The sequence below is a fragment of the Anomaloglossus baeobatrachus genome, chromosome 6 (assembly GCF_048569485.1).
Source record: "Anomaloglossus baeobatrachus isolate aAnoBae1 chromosome 6, aAnoBae1.hap1, whole genome shotgun sequence".
In the NCBI taxonomy this organism is placed as follows: Eukaryota; Metazoa; Chordata; class Amphibia; order Anura; family Aromobatidae; genus Anomaloglossus; species Anomaloglossus baeobatrachus.
In genome coordinates this window covers 299,466,246-299,489,721 of record NC_134358.1, presented here as the reverse complement: position 1 = coordinate 299,489,721, position 23,476 = coordinate 299,466,246, and the positions used below count along the sequence as shown (strand labels likewise).

At 42.3% G+C, this 23,476-nt stretch overlaps 1 protein-coding gene across 1 annotated transcript in view; it reads right to left on the bottom strand.

Moving 5' to 3' along the window:
- CTNNAL1 (catenin alpha like 1) overlaps window positions 1-23,476 on the bottom strand; it is a 321,643-nt gene that overhangs the window by 33,759 nt on the left and 264,408 nt on the right. The window contains exons 10-12 of the mRNA XM_075314887.1: window positions 23,020-23,112; window positions 20,996-21,146; window positions 15,218-15,255 (exon numbers count right to left, since the gene is read on the bottom strand). Of these exons, the coding sequence (XP_075171002.1) occupies window positions 15,218-15,255; window positions 20,996-21,146; window positions 23,020-23,112 (282 nt within the window). The remainder of the gene's footprint in view (window positions 1-15,217; window positions 15,256-20,995; window positions 21,147-23,019; window positions 23,113-23,476) is intronic.

Below are 23,476 nucleotides of genomic sequence, written 5' to 3'. Positions count from 1 at the left end.
AAATTGATGATCCACCCGAAACTCTGGAGAGTCTCCAGGGTAACGTCGAGGCTGTGTTGGCATGCCTCTTGAGAGGGTGCCTTGATCAACAGATCGTCCAAGTACGGGATCACCGAGTGACCCTGAGAATGGAGGACCGCTACTACAGTAGCCATAACCTTGGTGAAAACCCGTGGGGCTGTTGCCAGGCCGAATGGCAGTGCCACGAACTGCAGGTGTTCGTTTCCTATGGCGAAGCGCAAGAAGCGCTGGTGCTCTGGGGCAATCGGAACGTGGAGATAAGCATCTTTGATATCGATCGATGCAAGGAAATCTCCCTGGGACATTGAGGCGATGACGGAACGGAGGGATTCCATCCGGAACCGCCTGGTCTTTACGTGTTTGTTGACAAGTTTCAGGTCCAGGACAGGTCGGAAGGACCCGTACTTCTTTGGGACCACAAACAAGTTGGAGTAAAAACCGTGGGCCTGTTGCTGAAGAGGAACAGGGACCACCACTCCTTCTGCCTTCAGGGTGCCCAGCGCCTGCCGAAGAGCCTCGGCTCGCTCGGGAGGCGGAGAGGACCGGAAGAATCGAGTCGGGGGACGAGAGATGAACTCTATCTTGTAACCGTGAGAGAGAATGTCTCTCACCCAGCGGTCTTTTATTTGTGGCAGCCAGGTGTCGCAAAAGCGGGAGAGCCTGCCACCGACCGAGGATGCTACTAGAGGAGGTAGAAAGTCATGAGGCAGCCGCTTTGTTAGCGGTGCTCCCAATGGCCTTTTTAGGACGTGACTTAGACCGCCAAGCATCAGAGTTCCTTTGTTCTTTCTGAGACCTTTTGGACGAGGAGAATTGGGACCTGCCCGCGCCCCGAAAGGACCGAAACCCCGACTGCCCTCTCCTCTGTTGGGAGAGGTTCTGCTTGGGCTGGGGTAAGGATGTATCCTTTCCCTTGGATTGTTTGATGATTTCATCCAGGCGCTCGCCAAAGAGCCTGTCGCCAGAAATTGGCAAACCGGTTAAACGCTTTTTGGAAGCGGAATCTGCCTTCCACTCCCGTAGCCACAAGGCCCTGCGGACTACTACCGAATTGGCGGTCGCAACTGCCGTACGGCTCACAGAGTCCAGGACAGCATTCATAGCGTAAGACGCAATTGCCGAGGTCTGGGAGGTAATGGAAGCCACTTGTGGCGCGGCCGCTTCAATTTTCGCTTGACCTGCTGATATAGCTTGTAGCGCCCATACGGCTGCGAATGCTGGGGCAAAAGAAGCTCCGATAGCTTCATAGATGGATTTCATCCAGAGCTCCATCTGCCTGTCAGTGGCATCTTTAAGCGAGGCCCCATCTTCCACTGCAAGTATGGATCTAGCCGCCAGTCTGGAGATTGGAGGATCCACTTTGGGACATTGAATCCAACCTTAAACCACTTCCGGGGGAAAAGGATAACGTGTATCCTTAAGGCGCTTAGAGAAACGCTTATCCGGACAAGCATGGTGATTCTGGATTGCCTCTCTGAAATCAGAGTGGTCTAGAAACATACTCTGTGTACGCTTGGGGAACCTGAAGCGAAATTTCTCCTGCTGAGAAACAGACTCCTCCGCCGGAGGGGCTGAGGGAAGAATATCCAGCAACTGATGAATGGATGCAATAAGATCATTCACTATGGCGTCCTCGTCTGGAGAATTAAGATTGAGAGCGCTCCCAGGATCAGAATCCTGATCAGCTGTTTCCGCATCATCAACCAGAGAATCCCCCCGCTGAGACCCTAAACAATATGATGTCGAGGGAAATTCTAAGCGGGCCCGCTTAGACGATCTGGGGTTAGGTTCTAAGTCCGAACCCTCCGTCTGGGATGTATGAGATACCCCGTGAGGACATTGTTGGTCCAACTGAGGGGGGTCAGGGAACAATGATTCAACAGAGTCCCTTTGCTGAGATACCGGTCTGGACTGCAAGGCTTCTAGTATCTTAGCCATAGTCTCAGAGAGTTGATCCTTAAAGGCTGCAAACTCAGTCCCCGTCACCTGGACAGTGTCAACAGGTGGCTCCCCCTGGGCCCCTCTTAGCAGAGGATCCGGCTGAGGAAGTGTCACAGGGGTCGAACACTGTACACAATGAGGGTCAGTGGAACCTGCCGGTAGCTGGGTCTTACATGCGGCGCAGGCAACATAATAAGCCTGTGTTTTGGCACCCCTGCCGTTTATGGGCGCCATGCTATAGTTTTCCCTGAGTAACACAATAGGGTATATAGCCAGAATGCACTGTGCTCATACAGTGTAAATTATATACAGTACACAAATAATGTACCAATACAATACAGCACCATGGGGCTAGCACCACATGTGCTGCTTACCAGCCGCCTAAGCGGTTGTGAGGCCACCAGAGACCGTGTCTGGGTCTCCCATGAATATGTCCCTCTCTGCAGCGTCGGTGGAGCTGACAGGAATGGCTGCGGCGTCCTGACGAGCTGAGGAAGCTGTGGGCGTGGCCTAGAAAGAGCGCGAAACGGGCGCTCATACTGTGCACAGTGAGGGGAGTGGAGCATGTAAATCATACTCCAGCCCTCATTGCTGCTCGCTCCGTGCAGCGTCCCGCCCTTCCCCTGCCTGTCAGGGCTGAGGGCGGGAGAAAAAAAGGGAAACTAGGCCGCAATGAAGCCGGGGACTGTAGTAATAAACGAGGCCGCCGTAAAAGCGCGGTCGCGTGAAAGTCCCCGGCGAACTACAAGTCCCAGCCGCGCCGCAGTGTCCCGTGGCAACGGCGGTCAGTGCGGTAGCCCTTACATATAAACACACTCAGCGACGCTGAGTGTGTAATGGCACATATAGACCCGGTCAGCGCCGCGGTCCCCGGTGCACTAGCACACCCAGCAAAGCTGAGGTGATGCCGTGCGCGGTCCCCATAGGGATACAGAGTACCTTTAAGATGCAGGGCCATGTCCCTGAACGGTATCGGCTCCTATCCATCAGGCTCCACAGGAGTTGTGGATGAAGCCCGGTCTCAGTGCCTGGAGACCGATAAGATCCCACTTCACCCAGAGCCCTAAGGGGGATGGGGAAGGAAAAACAGCATGTGGGCTCCAGCCTCCATACCCGCAATGGATACCTCAACCTTAACAACACCGCCGACAAAAGTGGGGTGAGAAGGGAGCATGCTGGGGGCCCTATATGGGCCCACTTTTCTTCCATCCGACCTAGTCAGCAGCTGCTGCTGACTAATCTGTGGAGCTGTGCTGTGCGTGTCTGACCTCCTTCGCACAAAGCAAAAACTGAGGAGCCCGTGGGAGCACGGGGGGTGTATAGGCAGAAGGGGAGGGGCCTAACACTTTTAAGTGTAGTACTTTGTGCGGCCTCCGGAGGCATAGCCTATACACCCAATTGTCTGGGTCTCCCAATAGAGCGAAAAAGAAAACATGGTACAAGTCTCATCAGCATTTTGTATATGCAAGATTCATCAATCAATCAATGTATCAGTTTTTCCCATCAGAGTTTCATCAGTGATTTTCTTGTATGGAAAAATAAATGACAAAGCTCCTCCAATCCATTACAATGTTAATATCGGCATAACTCAGACTGCACACTGATGTAATCCAAGTGCCGTCCGTGATAGTCACAGCCCTATATAGACTTTCATCTTTGTTTTGTTTTTTTGTGGACGGACATTAAAAAAAAAAAATTAGAAAAAAAAAAAAAAAAAAAAAAAAAAAAAAAAGATTATAAAAATGTATGTATTCTGTGAAAGCCACAAAGAAAACACATGTGGAAAAAAGACATCTGAATAAGGCTTTACATGGTAACCTAGAGTCATGAACATAACGTTAGTGACCGCGTAGAAGGTTTCCTAATAGTTTTCTGATTCTTTACTCGGGAGTTACATTAGTTTACAGAACGGTCACGTTATCCTAGTCATACAGCAGATACCATGAAACAACATTTTGGACTTTGGGTGCTCCGGTGCATCTTGTAACAATTCTTTAGGTGCCAAGATTCTAAGGCCATGAATATACAGACTTTTGTGATGGTTTCGGATAGATCCACTTGATTTAACAGGCTGCAGGGAATTTGCTGCAGGGCTAACAATACATTAGCAAACTACATAATTTTAATCCATTTGAATTTCTGTAATTTACTTGATTAATCCATCTCAATCCAATTACCATAATTTATAGAAGCTGGATGCACATGGCTTTGGAGTCATGGAGGTAAGGGTGGTACATTGCTCCTGGCCTAGCCCGACTTTCTACATTACTGCTGTATAGAATAATTTAAAACATTTCCTCATTTGTAAGTAGCCTAAAGCAGATTAATATTTCAGTATTTGCAAACCGTCGCAACTGCAGTTTCCAGGCCACTGAGTGTTTCGCCTAAAATCAGGTTACCCACATCTCTGAGGATTCTGGATATCCAAGGAGAGCCAAAAATATTCTAATACATTTTTCATACTCCAACAATCTCGCTTTTGCATTATCATAAAAATCTGCATTTTTACGAGCACCTAGTATTCAAGAAGAATGGTAATACATGGAGGAATAAAATATTTTGCTGAAGGATGCAAGAATTCTCCGCTTTCTGGCCATATTCCTGGGCACTAGATGGGTCTGCAGTGACGGGTACCCTTTAGGTCGAATATTTATGCAACTTTAAATAAAATACTATATATCAGAATCCTTTGGCTAAATTCCCATATAGTGTACAAGCCATGAAATCTCCTGCGTTTAAGGGCCTGTTGCCTTTTTCTCATGTTTTTTTTTCTGCACAGATTTGTCACAAAACCTGAAGGGTTTCCTAATGACAGCAAAGTGAATGAGAATCCTGAAATCTCATGCACACGTTGCTTATTTATTTTTTATTGCAGATTTCGTACAGATTTAAATATAATGAACAGAAAAAATCTGTACCAAAAAAAACACATGTAAAATAAAGCAGGCATTTTATGCTGTATTTTTCCTGCCAAGAGTTGCTAAGATTTCTGCACCAAATACTTAACATACACCAAATCTGCAAGTCAAAAATAAGCAACGTGTGCATGATGCTTTAGAATTCTCATTCATTGCTGGAACTATGAAATCCTTCAGTTTTTGTGACAAAACTGCAGGTGTGAGAGGGTGAGAGTGTATTAGTGACCTTTATCCACTGTGAAATACTGTAAGAACACTTATTTACTGTTCATTGTATGCATTATTACTGACCAGCCACAAGAGGCCGCTGTTTTGCATCTGCAGTTGACTGGTTACTATAGCAATATCTCCACTGACTTCTTCACTGGACTTAGAGGGCTGAAGAGGCAGTGTGTGTGAGCTGCAGGGAAAGTGAGAGGTGTGCGCAACAGAAAGGAGCCACTGCAGAGACACTTAAGTGAATTGTGAGAAGACTCGTGTTAAAGTTTAGCGAGGAGGACTGCGACGCGTGTGAGCAGCATCCTGTGCCGGAGATCACGATTCAGCAGTTGCTGGTTATACTGGTTATCGTGAGAGGATCTCCAAGTCTCTTATTATAGCAGCTGGCCACCATAGTACCCGGGTACGGTAGTCTGGGTCCAGGACCACGTGCATACTACACTTTATGTTTTAGTACCAAAACACCTAACTGTTCTGGTTAGGCCGACTATAGACACACAGAGTAAGACTTGCCGGCTCTGCTGAGTCAGTTTACAATTACATTTAGAAATCTTAAAGGGACAGCACCACATGTTTGCTTTGACTGTTGCTCTAGAAGATTTCCAGGACTGTGCTGCTGAGCTGTGTGGTTTGCCGTCCCACTTTTACCATTTGCATTATTTGTGAGGCTTCTGCAATTAAGGGTATTCAGGGGGTTTATGGGATTTGTTTATGTTTAGGTGGATAAGTTGTAAGCTCTTGTGCTGCACCACTGGTAGGGCATGTACACACACACTCGCTCGCTCGCTCACTCACTCACTCACTCACTCACTCACTCACTCACTCACTCACTCACGCTTCCCAGAGGGATTACCAGGCATTAAGCCACTGTTCAGACAGTCCATTGGTTAGACAAAGGTTGGTGAGAAGGCGACATAAGTTGCCATTACAGGTGGCGCAGCACAGGGGTGTTGGCTTTAGGCCTTGTATTTATATTGTTCTGTTTTATTTCCTTTCTGTTTTTGTAAAGTAAAGCAATCATTCATCAATCCAACTGCCTAGAGTCGTTTTCTTAGTGCGTGGTGTTTCTGTATATTGGGTGAGCCCACCCTGCACGCGACTTACACAGGGAAAACAACAAAAATGCAACATGTGCACACAGACTAACAGTCTAAGGAAAGTGGATGTGATTCCATGAAAATTCATGCCCATTATGTATTTAAAGATGTTGTAAAATGGTGCGTTTTTCCCCCAGTAGACTTACATCTAGTTACATAGGTTGAAAAAAAGACAAGGGTCCATCTAGTTCACCCTTCCTCCACCAATTATACATTTTGTCAGAGTCAATTATAACCAACAATGTTTTGTGTACTGAGAAAAATCATCCAATCCTTTTTTAAAAGCTGTTATAGTATCTGATATTTCTACTCTCTTGTGTTAGGGCATTCCACAGTCTGACTACTCTAACTGTAAAGAACCCTTTCCTATTTAGCTGCCGGAATCGCTTTTCTTCCACTCAAAGTGAATGCACCCTGGTCCTTACTATTGTCTTTGGAAGGAATAAGTCATGTGCCGGTCCTTTATATTGACCACACATGTATTTATACTTCTATAGGGAGTTTGAAAAAAAAAGAAATCCACGTGGAAAACAAAATTGTGATTCTAAGTGTGGAAACCCAGTGTTTGGGTAAAAAACAGACAAAAAAAACAACAACAAAAATAATCAGAGCAAATTGCTATTGCAAATTTTGATGCGGACACCTACTTAAAAAAAATACAGAAAAAATGCAGCGATTCTACATGTGCGAAAAGTAGGCCAGACAGCACAATTGTGACATGGTCATGACGCAGCTTACGTAGTAAAAAACATGCAAGCTGGCTGAATGTTGTCTAAACAAACAAAGGTAGAGTTTTTCTGAAGGGATCTTGTTTAGCATGGCCATCACCATAGGGAATGAGCATTGATTAAACCTTATTAAATTTGGGTCATGCAGTAATATAAACCGCACTGTAAGCATGTTGTTAATGAAATATCTCCATGTGCGAACAGCACATTTTTTGACCACATCGATTGCACCATAATTGTGTCACACCTGCGCTGTCTCGCCTTGAATTTAGAATTTCACGATCAACCAAATCAAACCTTAAAATGAAGGGGAAAAAAAAAGAAAAGAAATAATAGGATAAGGAATTCTAGCTTTTAGGAACAGAGTCTAAAATGGATATTAAACCGTGGCCACTGCGTCAGACTTTTCCATAAAAGTTAATGGCCTCTTGAATATTGCTTGTAATGCGATGTGTGTCTCGGAAAGTACTGTGCTGAAAGCAGAGCATGTTCTTCAGGGTGAGCGGCGGATATCCCTTGCCGCATGCAGTACAAGCCATGGATTTTATGTTCTGGAAATATCTGACAGGGATTTTCTCCACATCACTAATGTTGTGTGATTGATAAATAGGGCAGTAATTCCTTGGAGCACAATGAATTAATGATAGTGATGGGCTCGACTGGCGCTGCTGGGGTGTACGGTGAATCAGGATGATTTGCCTGTCACAGGAGTCTGCAGTACTCAAACCATCTCCCTTTATTACATGGCATAAATCCGTTTCATACATCAAAACAATTTGATCTGTTTAGACACACAGAGCAAAATAGTACAAAGTGCGGACGACATACGCCATGAAACTGCAAATCAGATTCCTTCTACACGATATGTAAAAACTCATCTGCTACAGATAAACCGACAAAGTCTTTCAGCAACGTCACATCTCCCGAGACACAAGATCCTAAATATATGCGGGATGTACAAATTACAAAGAAAGGCAGCACCAGGGAATAAGTGGCTATATATGTGGGTACAGTACTGGGACATTGTACAAGTTTTTGAATATCCACACTACCTTTGCCCCCTTAGTAAACATTTTGGTACCAACTTTCAACCTGGTGACACTACAGAGGCAACACTAATTGGAAAGAAGTACTGTAAATAAAAAAAAAAAAACAAGAAAACAAAATGATTTGATTTGTACACTGCAAGGAACGGATGCTATGCTAAACTACAGGCTATGCAATAAATAAAATCCCACAGCCATTGCTGCATTCATTCCGCACACTAGTACTAAAGCCTTCAAGTGATCATACTTGTGATGAATGGGCACAGGATTTCATAGCTACAAGTAGTATTTCATTTCCGTTGCGTCTTGTTATCAGCCTTCCTCTTGGCAAGGATTAATATGCAGTAATCAGAGCTGACAAATGCACGTGTTTCCAGATGGCCCGGCTAACACTACTAATCAACATCGAATGTTGTTGCAGTACACACATTTTTCACCATCAGAAGACAAGCAAATCTGCTTCCAGAAGCAGAAAGCAGAATATTCATCTGCCTAAAGTCAACATGTTCTTCTAACATTCACGTGATTAACTGCTCGCTAGTGCTTGAAAGCAATATTCAGAAAATAGCATTGCTCATCACAGATAACATAACTCAAAGGAAAAAGATGATTGGAAAAAAATATATTTTAGTCATGTCAGTGGCATTAAACATGGGGAAAAAATCATTGCCCTAACAGTGGCATGTAGCAATCAGAACCTCACACCCAGTGTGCTACTAACCAGTGCTTTGTTCTAATGCCTAGTATATGAACAGGCACTATGCCAACGCAGTGGTACAACATGGCTGTCCTTAGAGACTGGTACCAGTCTTTGCCAGGGAGAAGAGCCATCTACAGCCAGTTATTGATTAGTCTATTTATATGCAAAAGGAAACCCACACATTCGGTGCAGATCAGTTTCATCTCATAGAGGTTGAGGTTATGTTTTTCTGTTACAGAGCTCCGAACCTGCTGCTTACTTTCACACCTAAGAAAGAGCTTTTTATTTGTTCTAATCCTTTCACATAGGGCAAAGCATTGCTTCACTATCCAAATACACATGACAGGAAACCCACCCAAAAAGAACTTGTAAAAAAAAAAAAAACCTTTTAAATATTACAATTCACCACTAGATGGTGCATAAGCACTAAATGAAGCAGGTTCATTACGGAGTACAAATGGAGGTGTAGAAATTAATCTTTCGTAATCTCCCCCTAGTGGTGGCTGCAGGTAGACATTGTTTTATAAGGCCAGGTACACATATCCGTCTTTTCGCCGGTTTGACGGATGCGGCGCACGCCAGTACAGTATGATACAGTACAGTGGCAGCGCCGCAACTTCCGGGTCACATGCTCCGGTCACATGACAGCATGTGACCGGCGCTTGTTGCGCTGCCAGTGTACTGTATTCACTGTACTGGCGTGCACCGCATCCATCAAACCGGCGAAAAGCCGGATATGTGTACCTGGCCTAATTTAAAGGAAACTGTCACCTGATTGATGGCGCTCTAACGACAGATGAATCAGAAAACCTGCATTCATGATTGCAGCCAGGCATGATTTCTCCTGACACTCTAGTCTAGAGAACTTTCAAAAAATGTCCTTTAATGATCCAGCCAGAGACAACATAATCCGGATAACATTCATTTTTATCATATAATATAATGGAAAATGGGGGGAAAAAATCCAACTGTAGTGAATTGAGAAAAATATGTTTCTTAGGCATTATTGTTACCTTGTTCATTGTATTGGAGAAATGGTTCTCAAGATCAATATGATTACAAACTCATAGAAGTTAATTTTTTGTGTTTCTTAATTTAGTGGTGACAAAAAAAAATTGTAAACTAAAAAAAAAAAAAAAGTTTGGCTTCCATCTATGTTCGTCAATACCTGTTCCTTTTATATTTTTCGGTCGACTGAGCTATGAAAGGAATTTTATTTATTAAGCTGATTTTTGTATTGATACCATTTTGCTCTCTTTTTATTGCATTTTTATGGAGATGAGGTAACATATGTTAATTCTGGAAGGTTTTTTCTTTATGACGTTTACCATAATGGTCAATTAACTTTATATTTTGATACGTTGGATTTTTATCGATGCAGGATTACCAATTGTTATTTATTTTTTTAAGCGCTTTATTTTTTAACAAGAAAGGGTGGTGATTTAAATTTTTAGGGTTTTTTGTGAATTTTTTTTTCTTTTCAGTTTCTTTAAGTAATTTGAACCTGCAATTATCCAATCTCTTGCTCTAAAAAAGTGCAATACAATTTTATAATTATTTTTGTTGTTTATTATTATAGCACCATTTATTCCATGACGTTTACATGTGAAAAGGGGTATAGATAATAAAAACAAGTACAATAATTATGAAAATAAAAACAAGTACAATAATTATGAACAATACAACGCACAGACTGGTACAGGAGGAGAGAGGACCCTGCCTGCGAGGTCTCACAGATTGTATTGCAGTATTTGTAATATACAGTATAAAGATGAGTGTATGTATGTGTGTATGTCTGCTAAAGGAATCTACACAGTCGCATTTACAATCACAAATTAAATACAAAAAGGGAAACGCACATATTATATAGTCATTACAAAGAGTGTTTATTTCTGTTAATGATTATGGCTTACAGCCAATGAAAACCCAAAAGTCATTATGTCAGAAAATTGGAATAATTACCACAAAACACCTGCAAAGGCTTCCTAAGTGTTTAAAATGGTCCCTTAGGCTGGTTCAGTAGACTACATAATCATGGGGAAGACTGCTGACTTGACAGATGTCCAGAAGGCAGACACTGACACTCCACAAGGAGGGAAAGCCACAAAAGGTCATTTCATTGCTAAAGAAGTTGGCTGTTCACAGAGTGCTGTATCCAAGCATATTAATGGAAAGTTGAGTGGAAGGAAAATGTGTGGTAGAAAAAGGTGCACAAACAACCTGGATAACCGCAGCCTTGATAGGATTGTTAAGAAAAGGCCACTCAAAAATTGGGAAGATTCACAAGGAGAGGACTGCTGCTGGAGTCAGTGCTTCAAGAGCCACCACACACAGACGTATCCAGGACATGCGGTACAACTGTCACATTCCTTGTGTCAACCCACTCAGGACCCATAGACAACGCAGGAAGAGGCTTACCTGGGCCAAGGAGAAAAAGAACTGGACTGTTGCTCAGTGGTCCAAGGTGTTTTCAGATGAAAGTAAATTTTGAATTTCATTTAGAAATCAAGGTCTCAGAGTCTGGAGGAAGAGTAGAGAGGCCACAATCCAAGATGCTTGAGGTCTAGTGTGAAGTTTCCACAATCAGTGAGTGTTTGGGGAGACAAGTTATCTGCTGGTGTATGTCCACTGTGTTTTATCAAGATCAAAGTCTGTGCAGCCGTCTACAAGGAAATTTTTAGAGCACTTCATGCTTCCCTCTGCCGACAAGCTTTCTGGACATTGAAATTTAATTTTCCAGCAGGACTTGGCACCTGTCCACACTGACAAAAGTACCAATACCTGGTTTAATAACCACAGTATCACTGTGTGCTTGATTGGGGTATTGTCAAGAGGAAGATGAGAGACACCTGACCCAACAATGTAGACAAGCTGAAAGCTGCTATCAAAACAACTGTGCCACAGGCTGATCACCTCCATGCCACACCAAATTGATGGAGTAATTCATGCCAAGGAACCCCCATCCAAGTATTGTGTGCATTTACTGTACATACTCTGTAGCCCAAAATTTCGGAGTTTAAAATCATTTTTTTTCAGTTTGTCTTATACAATATTCTAATTTTCTGAGATAATGACTTTTGGGTTTTCATTTGCTGTAAGCCATAATCATCAACATTAACAGAAATAAACACTTGAAATAGATCACTCTGTGTGTAATGACTATATGTGTTTCCCGTTTTATATTGAATTACTGAAATAAATTAACTTTCTGATGATGTTCTAATTTATTAAGATGCACCTGTATGTTTTGAGGGGACATTTTAATCCCACGCTTTACAGTTATCTGCCCAAAAATGCTTACTTACTGTTTGGACGTGTGAAGTAATATATTTACTGTTTTGACAGTTAGACTGAATATTCATCAGGTGGCCTATAGCAACCAATAACAGCTCTGCTTCTATTTTGCTACAGGTTATAAATAGCATCTCTGATTCGTTTCTATAGGCAATGAAGGACATTTTAGTATAAGACCGCTTGTGTGTCAGTTAATATGAATTTGGTGGTGAGAGTGGGAGAAAGGCTTTGATACTATCCCGGGCAGCGCTGGGTACTACAGCTACAGCTACTACAGTCTCCGAATGCTGGGTAGAATCCTAGGGGCGAGATATAGAAGGAGCCCATAGTTGACAAAAGGAATGATGGGAGCTTAGTAGGCAGATGCTGGCTGTATAACACAGTCAGCATCCAACAGGTATTGTGTGGACTGAGCTCCTCGCCACACTCCAGCCAACATGTACCATACGTCTATAGATTGTCAGGAAGCGGTTAAAGTAGCAATATTCTATCTGTATAATTTGCACTATTGTTACTCATTTGCATCCACATTAAACCATTTCATTAAAGGCAGATTTGTCATGCTCTGCTGTGTAGATAGAAGGTCTTCCTTTTATGATATCACTTATCGATTCCCTCCTTACAGCTATCAGGCTTCTTGCCACCCAGAACTTGTTCTTCTATAGCAGGGGTCTCAAACACTCGGTCCACAGGCACAAGGACCCAGTAATGATCGCAGTGGGTGCAGGGGCCGCAGCCGTGAGCGCTTAATTTCAGATGATCGTTTTGCCGGCACTGCGTGCAGAGTCAAGCTCTCTACATAACTATTCCATTGGCAGCCGACGGTCAATCAGAAGCAAGCAGCTGATGCATATGACGTCAGCTGCTTGCCTCTGATTGACCGTCGGTTGCCAATGGAATAGTTGTGCAGAGAGAGAGCTTGACCCTGCGCAATGCCAACAAAATGTTCATCTGAAATAAAGCTTTGAAAGCTGTGGCCCTGCACCTGCTGCGTTAGATAAGGGGGGCATGGCCTGCAGATCGCAGGAACCTGGGAAGAGGACTCCGAGGGAACGGAGGACAGGTGAGAAGAATAGTGTAGGTGTGTGTGTGGCACAATAGGGGACCAGGATTGCTAGAATTTCTACAGGAAGGGCACAAGGATGGGGCACATTACAACAGGATGGAGATAAGGATGGGGACATTACTACAGGATGTTGATAAGGATGGGCACATTACAACAGGATGGAGACAAGGATAGGTGCATTACTAAAGAATGGAGACAAAGATAGGCACATTACAACAGAATGGAGGCAAAGATGGGGTCATTACTACAGGCATGGGGACATTACTACAGGATGGGGACATTATTACAGGATGGGGACATTACTACAGGATGGAAACATTACTACAGGATGGAAACATTACTACAGGATGGAAACATTACTACAGGATGGAAACATTACTACAGGATGGAGACAAGGATGGGCACATTACTACGGGATGGGGACAAGAATGGGTACATTACTACAGGATGAAGACAAGAAAGGAGCAAATTTCTACATGATGGAGACAAGGATGGGCCCCATTACTACAGGATGTGCATATTACTTCAGGATGGGGAGAAGGATGGGCACATTATTACAAGAAGAGACAAGGATGGGCACATTACTACAGGATGGGGACAAAGATGGACACACTACTACAGGACGGAGATAAGGATAGGCACATTACTACTGAAAGAGGACCAGTATGGTGCACATTAGTACAAGGAGGGGAACAGGATGAGGAACATTACTTAAAGATGAGGACCAGGATGGGATTATTACTACAAGATGTTGGCCAATATTACCATATGGTGCGAATTGTAAAACTATGTTACTCACAAAAAGTGGATAAATGTAAAAAAAAATTCAAACTAAAGCTTGAAATTGTTTTTTACCATCAATTTTTTTAATATTTAAAACAAAAAAGTGGACATATGTTAAAGTAACCAAGCGAAAAATGTTCAAAACAACGATCCAAAAGGTGTATAGAAAAAAAATATGGTACCAATAAAAAGGTCACTTTGTCCTGAAAAGAATGTGATCCCCCAAATAATTTTTTTCTATGTGCGGCCCATACACCCAGCAGAGTCTGAGACCCCTGTTCTATAGGTCCCCTGTGCAGCTGTAGACCAAATTCCTGCTATATATAAGAGCAGCAGTGATATAGGTACAGAGTTATACAATTCCCCAGACCCACACTGTGTATATAAACTGAGTGCTGCATGCCGAATCTCCAGTTTATCCTGTGATGCAGTTTCAGTTTGTAGGAGCTGACATTAAAATAAACTTAGCAGAAAGCTGCATCACATGAGACTCTGCAATGTGAGACATGGGACAGTAGTTCTTGGTCACTGATCTATCACCGCTGCCCTCAAATAGGAATAAAGGCACATTAAAGCCACATGCTTCATTGTAAATCTAATCTGCATTAAGGAATCCATATTATAGGGGTATTCCCTTAAAGAAAGAAAAAAAAAAAAGGATATTGGATAAACTGCTGATCGCTGAGGTTCTGACCGTTGAGACCCTCCAGTGATCCCAAGATCGGAGATCTGAAATCTTGTGCACAGATCTATGCAGCCTTGTAATAGATAGAGCAGAGGTGCGTATGCTTGGCCTCAGCTTAAATCATTGTGTAGAGTACTGCCGAGTAGACTGCTCAACTATTTCCATCAGTCCCATTAGACAATAGAGTGGAAATCACGCACGCGCACATCTGGTCCATTTAGGAAAGGGCTGCACAGCTCAGTTCTTGGGTCTCAGGAGCCCAGATCTCAGGTTCACTGTGGGCCACTGCAGTCGTAACTTCAGGAGTCAAAGTTATGTAGTGGATAAAGTAAAACTTCATTGTTTGAGACAGATGGAATTAACCTAGACTAACATAAAAATTTCACATCAGCCATTTCTTTAATACCAGCTATACTGTAATGGCAATAATATAGCTGCACTACAAAAAAAAAAAATGCTGTTTTCTGGTTTAATTGGACTTTGAACATGGGGTATATCTCCAAGCTGTACAGATAGTATGCTCTATCATACTAGGAATTATTACTGATATATAATTTACAGAAGCTCTACTTATGTATTATTTGTATGTGATGTGTTTGTCATTAACTGTATGGCAAACTGTATGACGCGAATGAGTATTATGTTACATAGCCTATGTTAATACAGATGGAGACACTAATAAAATATTAAGCAATAATCAACAGTATCAAATAACTTACCCCTGGTCTTGGTAGAGAAAGATACGCACGCTTGTCTCCTGCCAAAATAAAAAGACACATGAATGTTAATTACCCTCATAGTTCTGCTGCTGTGACATATTCACACCCACACTATTTCGCAAAAGCCTAACATACTGACATTCTAACCATCCAAGACAATGGGGCATATTCATCCATAATGTCTAAGGCTATGTACACATTTGGAGATCAATTTCTAATAGATCCTGGAGAAAAAATATTGGCAATATCCAAAGTTGGATACCAAACAAACTTAGGTTACCTTTTTATATCCATTTGTATGAACATTGGTTTGGAAACAGTTTTATTACAGGTGTTTCTGAACTCCTCTGCTGGCTATGAGCAGTGCTTAAAAACTCATCCAAAATGGATGACAAAACAGATTACAACCAGTGTCCAAAAGACTTGAATGTTGGAACCCCCCCTCCAAAATAAAAACCTTAAGTGTCCATCCACCTGCCTTTTTTTTTCCTCGTCATCCAATAAAATGGAAAAATGAATAGCAGACAGAAAGGACGCAAACTGATGACAGATTAAAAAAAATAAAACCCATCCAAACAAGTTTATGTTATGCTCTCCAAAAGAGTCCTAACAAACAAAACCTAGTGGGAACACAACCTAATACTTAAAGAGGTTGTCCATTATGTTACCATTGATAGCCTATCCTTAGGATATTTCATTAAGGTCTAATGGGTGGGGGTGTGACACCCGGTAGCACTGCAAATCAGCAGAAAGCAGAACTGCACAATTACAGAGCTGCACAGCTTCCACTACTGTATAACGGCTGAGGTATGGTGCTGCACATCTGCTCCCTATAGATTTGAATAGGGGGCAAATGTGCAGATCCTGGCAGCGGCCACTATAAAGTAGATAAAGACGTGGTGTGTGGCTCTATAATTGTGCAGTTCTGCCCGCTACCAACACAACAGCTGATTGGCAAGGATGTCGGGTATCACACCCACCCTATTGAGTCATTAATGCTAATGTAGCGGACAACCTTAAAATGTGCCAGCTTTATCCAAGTGGTTAATACTCTGATAAATTAGACATATTTTAGATTGTTAAGTCTACGTTTACGCCACCTTTTAGTTGATTTACTTTGTGCAAGAAATATATGCCCCAATGTTGGCTCAATGTGCCGCCTGATGTCACAGGTTAGGTCACAGCCCTTATTACTAATCACACCAACTCATCAAGAAAATAGCAGAAAGTGCTGAAACACAAATATTAGGGCATTTCAAAAAAATAAATACAAGACAGCTTTTAGCGCATTTGGTTTGATAAGTCTCCCCTTCTGTGCTGTAGATGCAAGCTTTCTGTTGTGTTCTGTGTAAAATGGGTCAATGCTGTAATGTAATGGTATAGTACAGTACGTTTTCCCAAGTGTTCCCTGTTACCTTAACTAGCAATATAGGTTTGCTAAAGTGCGGCACCTGACAATATCTGCAATGTCTAATTTGGAAGTTGGCTTCCATCCATTCTGTGCTACCAAATGAGCAATTCTCTTTCCAAGCAGTTGTTCCAGTTGTGCGGAATTACTCCCAAGACATACAGCGGGCACCTAAGAGTCGTATGAGACCGTCAAGCACAGGTATTTACTCACGAGAAGGAATGACGTACAGAACTGCTCAGACACCAGCTAAGTGCTGAATTAGTTGCAGTCCTAATTTATATTTTCTCACTCCGTTTGCCTATGCAGCGAGATGTGAAAATGGGAGAATAATTTACTCTCTTCAAAATAATTGCAGTCAAGTTCGAGAACATAATTCTATGTGAAAAATAATCATGGGTTTGAAATACTTCATGTGAAGTGATTGCGCTGGCAGTCATGTATATTTATTTAAATTAGACTGGTCGTATTTTCTTGCAATAAAATAACCTAAAATCCATTAAATATTAAACATGAGATGTTAGATAATGGGATTAAAATGGTTTCTTCAGCTGTACACAGCTAGGCAAATTCTGATGGTTCCTCTGGTAATGAGCAAGACCAAACACCAAAGCGACAAATAGGGGTGTAAAGCACATAACCTAATATTTCCAGCATCACTTATGTAAGAAGCAAATCAAGCATATAAGTAATTGGTATAACCTGGTCTTCTAAATTATGTTTGTTGCATATGAGGTATTTCAAATGTCTGTTATTGGTGATGAGCGAGCACTACCATGCTCAGATGCTTGGGACTTGTAATGAGCATTTCATGCTTTGATGGGCGCGACTTGAATACCCAAGTATAATAAAAGTCAAAGGGGGACTGGAGCATTTTTTGGGAAATGCTCAAGATCCCTATTGATTTCCATTATACTTGGGTGCTCGAGTTGCATTCATCCCAGCATTAACTTCTCGGTACGAGTAGCCAGCACCCAAGAATGGTAGTGCTCGCTCCAATCCATACATATCTGTAGGTGAGTGAATAAATTTGCAGGACCCTGGTCCATGCGGCCAAATCACTACTGTGCATCAGCCGACCTGGCATGACGTCATGTGTGTGTCATGCCACAACGAAGAGGGTGTGTCAGGCTGCTTTCACACTTCCGTCTTTTTCCCTCAGTCACGATCCGTCGCTTTGAGAAAAAAACTGAATCCTACAAAATATTTTACAGGATTCAGTTTTTTCCCATAGACTTGTATTAATGACGAATGTAACGTTTTTTGTGTGCAGCGAAAAAACTGACAGCAACGGATGCGTTGGCGTCTGTCATGTGTTAAAATGGAAGCCTATGGGCGACGGAATCCTTCGGGATCCGGTAAATGACGGATTTCGGCGATGGATCCGTCTTTTAGCATCTGAGCATGCTCAGATATGTAAATTCCTGCTAAAAATCTCTCTCTCACGGATCCGTTGCATCAGTTTTACAACAAACTGCGACCCATTTGTCACAAAACAGATTGTTACTGATTAAAAAAAACAGAAGTGTGAAAGTAGGCGAAATCAAATGGGTATCCAGTGATGCTGGCAGGCAGGATGCAATTCGCTCACCTTTAACCAAATCTGTGTGTTCTCATCACCATTTCTATAAAAGAAACTACAATATTTTTTTTCTATTGGCCTGTTCATCCAGCTAGGACACAATATGACTGATACGGCCAATTAGTGGCCACTGACCGGCTGCAATGGTCTCCTGGCACCACCCTAACGGTTGGAAGAGGAAGCCACACATTTTCTGTATATTGGAGGCATGTTGAATTAAACTAAATGAAGAAAAGTTTGCAGGAAAAAAACAAAAACACACACACACACACATACATACATATAACTGCACAACTTATCCTCTGGTACATATCTAGTAAGTAAAGTCGGGGAAATAACTCAAAATAAGATTAATTTCAATGCCCGGTAAAAATATCTTGAGAGGTATGGCTGCTAAACGGGCATTAAAATAAAGGGTTAGGCTACTTTCACACTTGCGTTGAACGGCATCCGTTGCATTGCGTTGTGTGATGGATGCAACGGATGTGTTGTATCTAGTGGCACAACGGATGCAAAGGATCGTACAAAACAACAGAACCTTTTTTTTTTTCTTCCCTTCTTTACAGTTTTACCGGCGGCAGACTATTGTGAACGATCAGCTGATTGCTCACAGCAGCCGGTCGCCGGGTGATCAGCTGATCGCTCACAGCAGCCGGCCGCCAGGTGATCAGCTGATCATTTGGCCGCCGAGAATGTGTGCGGGGGGGCGGAGTGCAGGGTGGGTGGAGCCGAAAGGGGCCATGGCGCTGAGGACATCAGTGCCGTGGGGACTGCATGGCTGGGTGGGGACAGGTAGGTGAGTGTGTGTGTGTGTGTGTGTGTGTGTGTGTGTACATGCGGACTGCGGGAGTGTGTGTGTACATGCGGAGCCGAGCGGGGAAGTGTCGGGCTCCCTGCACACGTAGCCAGGGTAAATATCGGGTAACTAAGCAAAGCACTTTGCTTGGTTACCCGATATTTACCTTGGTTACCAGCGTACACCGCTTAACGCTGGCTCCTTGCACCCGTAGCCAGGGTAAATATCGGGTAACTAGGCAAAGCGCATTGTTTAGTAACCCGATGTGTACCCTGGTTACGTGTGCAGGGAGCCATAGAGAGTATGCGCAGCGAAGTCCTACGGATTACGCTGCTCAAAAAAGTTACATGCTGCGTTCCTTGCGCCCAGCGGAAGCAACGCAGCGTTGCCCAGCGGAAGCAACGCAGTTACTTCACTCACAATCCGTCGTCCATACAAGTCTATGGGAAGCAACTGAAGGAAAACAACGCAAGTGTGAAAGTACCCTTATCTGTGTTAGGTTTCAAGTGTGAAAGTACCCTTATCTGTGTTTATATAAATGTGATGCATAAAGAGTTCCTGTAACAGTGATCTCCAAGTCTAAGGATATAGGGCAGCATTAGTTAGATGATGCATTAATGGTACTATCAGAGGCAGTTAGCATAGAAATAATAGTCCGTGCTGATTCATGTGAAAATTGAATACTAGTGTAAAATGCATCACCAGACCGGCCAGTTATGTAACAAGTAAAAAATAACCTGAAAAACACAGACAAGGGAAGTTTTGCATTGTATTCTATTCCATGGGAAGCGTCAAAAATTCCAACTGTATAAATATTTAATGCTGTGTTAAATAGTAAAGTGTATGTTATGACATTTGCAGAACATAAAGTGTGTTCTCTCTGCAGCATAATAAATAAAGTTCAGAAAATCCTTTGTGTGAACGTGCAGTTTGCAGCCAGACTATTCCTGTGGGCTCTTCTTTTTAGGATGTGATGGTGCTTTTTAAATACTTTTTTGATAGTCAATCATCTCTTAAAGACCACAGTACATTTTGCAATAGACCTCAAAGTGGAAAATGTAACCGCTAAGCAGTGTAATGGATTGGAGGGTGGGCTTGTGAGCGTCTCACAGGGACTGCTCTGCCAGGCAGACACACTGCTTCCTGGAAGGAATATAACAGTGCCCCGAGTAATACCAGGTTCAGTAACCAGACCACAAATACATGTTAGAGTGAATGTATTGGTATATTAACTTGTAAGGTTTAGCCTATAATTTGCCATAAGTCCTAGTGGGCGTTAGAAGAGATTCTTCTTTGGGAGCTTCATGCAGAAGGGAAAAAAAAACGAAAAAACAAAAACACACCCCCTATATATGATCAGCTTTTCTTCTGTAAGATGTGTAATGGCTGACAGCTCTCCTGTGTAAAACTACTGCATACAATAATAACACAGAGCAGGGCTGAGTGTCATTGTATACACCTCCATCATTCAACTCAGTGCAGTCAGTGTGGGGGAAAAGGGTGTAGCAGAGTAGAGTGTCATGACAAACACCTCCAACTTCTGTCATGTTAGTCAATACTCAGCAGCATCTAAATGGTTGACAACCGTGGTTAGATCTCTGCTCCAGCTACAGCTGTCAGACACAGATGTGGGTGGCAGTGGGCCACTTCTGTGATCCACTTATTGTAAACTGACCCTTCTAACAATCAAGTACAAAGACCAGAAACCTTATAACTAAAGTTAAAAAATAAAAAAATAAATAAAATTAATGATCATAAAGACTACCTACTCATTTTGGCATTTTCATGCTTGCTTATGCAAGAAATTGGCAAATTCATATTGCTAGTTTAGTAGAGCAAAAGTCAAGTAAAATATCATTTACTTCTTTAACTTCCAGCAACAAAACAATTGGTCCCAAGGAAAATAAGTTACTAGAGCCAAGATAAGTAAAGTAAGCAGTCCCCTGGAGAGTTAAATCATTGCACATTTATAGACAGTCAGTATTTTTTTACCTCGTCGTCCCTCGAACACATCATTAATTTCCCGCACTAATATGGACATATCACTCAGTTGAGACTCCCAGGCTTCACAGAACACATCCAAGTTTTCTTTAGCAATCTTACTGGTTGGATGAAGAGCTAACGTTTCTGCTGCTGACACAATCTGAAAATTAGAAAATCTGGTGAGGTAAAAAAATAAAACTATTCTGTCACTTTTTATAGTTTGTAGGTATATGCAAGAAATTTGTTGTAAATATATGTTGTAAATTTTGGTGGAAGCTACATTCAAGCAAAAATGTTGCCTCAGTTTTCATTTTGCATAAGCAGAATGGCAGCAGTTGAATAAAGTTGCTGGGGTGCTCTCTAACTCTAGGCACAAACCAAATATGTAGCAAGCAGAAAAAAATGGTTATTGCACATATAGATGAGCAGTAGACGATTTAAACCAATGCCAGCTTTAAGAATGACCATCAAACACCCCCACAAGATTCTATATATTATAATGTAGCAAACACATGTGACAAGTAATATAAGCTACAATAGTTAGAAAAAAAGATATGATGTGCACAAGTCATGTACTAAGTAATAAATAACACAATATTTTAAAAAAAAACAAAAAAACAAACAAAAAAACCCCTATATGGGTAAATTATGGGAATAACAAAAAAATGTACAATATCACCTTAGCCAGTAATTAATTAATTAGTAATTAATGGGTCACAAATTGGGGGTGGAGAAACAGATCGCCATGAAAGAGGTGGTTCACTACTCTGCAATAGTGACCACATCTGTGTACTACTGATAGGGAAGGCTTTTTCTAATTACCTTGTGCAGCCAATTCTGCCTCTGAGCGGCGCTATTGCGGTTCGCTCATCCCCATGAAGTGCCCCCTGGGCTCTGTGATCCGGTGATGTCACGTCAACTTCCAGTTGACCCAACATCACCAAGGCGGCCCCAGTCTTCCTGAGTGACTGGGCTGTGGGCGGTGTTCCACTGCTCATCACAGCCCAGCATCGCTCCTGCTTGCAGCGCTCTGCAGTGAAGGAGCGCCTGGGAGATGCTGCGCTGTGACGGTAGTGAAGCACCCCTTTAAAGTGGGCTAGTGGAAGTTGAGACCTATAGTGCTGCTTTTCATTTATAGCAAAATTTTGACCAGATATTGCACTAAAATAAGAAAATCATTAATGATCAGCACCGCTAACATATGAAGTTGTTTCCATCACTGTATGTAAAGGTAGGTATGTTATTAGTGATGAGCGGACACTACCATGCGCGGTACTTGAAATGAGCAATTGGATGCTAAAATGGGCATGACTTGAGTAGTCGAGTATAAGAGAAGACAATGGGCAACTAAAACATTTTTCTGGAAAAATGCTAGAGTTCCCCATTGTCTTCCATTATACTCAGGTACCGATCCGAGCATCCAACAGATTATTACTGAGCACCCGAGCATGGTAGTGCTCGCTCATCACTATAAATAACCTTTATAAGGATAAAGAAGAGTGACAATTAAATCAAAAAAGGAAACATGATTGTGCTGCCATATCTAGTCCTGTACGGCCAGGTTTTGTGAGGGTGAAGACAGCGACCTGTGTCTTCTGGTAAGAAGCAATTCTAAGAAATCTCAGGTAGCACTAAAGGCTTCACATTATTGCCTCCATAAGGCAGAAAATAATCTGATGGAGTTAATAAAGCTGTCTACTTTCCCTCCAGGCCAGGCCACATTATGTTCCAGCACCATTTGCAGCGTGCCAGCTCCTGGGCTCCAGTTACATGTTTTTTCTCATTAAAGTACTTCAGCTAGGGAGAGATACACTTTGGCAGTGACTCTCGCTAGTAAAATCCGTAATTATCCGTTTGTAAATTCTGTCATTGTTTAAAGTCGGGTTGCCGCATAAACAAAGATGTTTTACCTTCTTGAGTCTTCTTAATTACATTTTCTTTTGCGCTTAGTAAATGACTACAGTGTCCCCTTATATTAACCGTTTGCTTGCTCTTTATTTCCCTATGTAACAGGATTTCATAGCTTTCCATACCTGAGGACCAGTCACCTGAAACGTATCTTCTGCATGAATACATGTGATTTCCAAAGGTTCTGTGCCCGAAACATGTCTCAACAGCCGACAAGTCTACAAGCAAGAGCAGAAATTCCTTAGTAATGAAAAATGTCTATGCCCTTATGTTATGATTCAGTATGAAGCACCAGGACAAAAACATTTGCTATGGCTTTAGGACATAACTGTTACCCCCATCATTTACAGTGGTATCGTCAACTGTCTGGAGCTTAACAGGAACAATATCATCTTACGCCGACAGTACATTCCACATGTCAACAGTACAATAGTACAGTTCTGCGCTGAGGAACAATCCAGTGTTTGTTATAAGAAACAAAAAAAAAACAAAACTGAGAATTTAAAATTCAGTCATATTGGGAAAATGTTATACTGGTGACTACTCCCAGAAAATCAAATTTCCCATAGCAAATAATAAAAA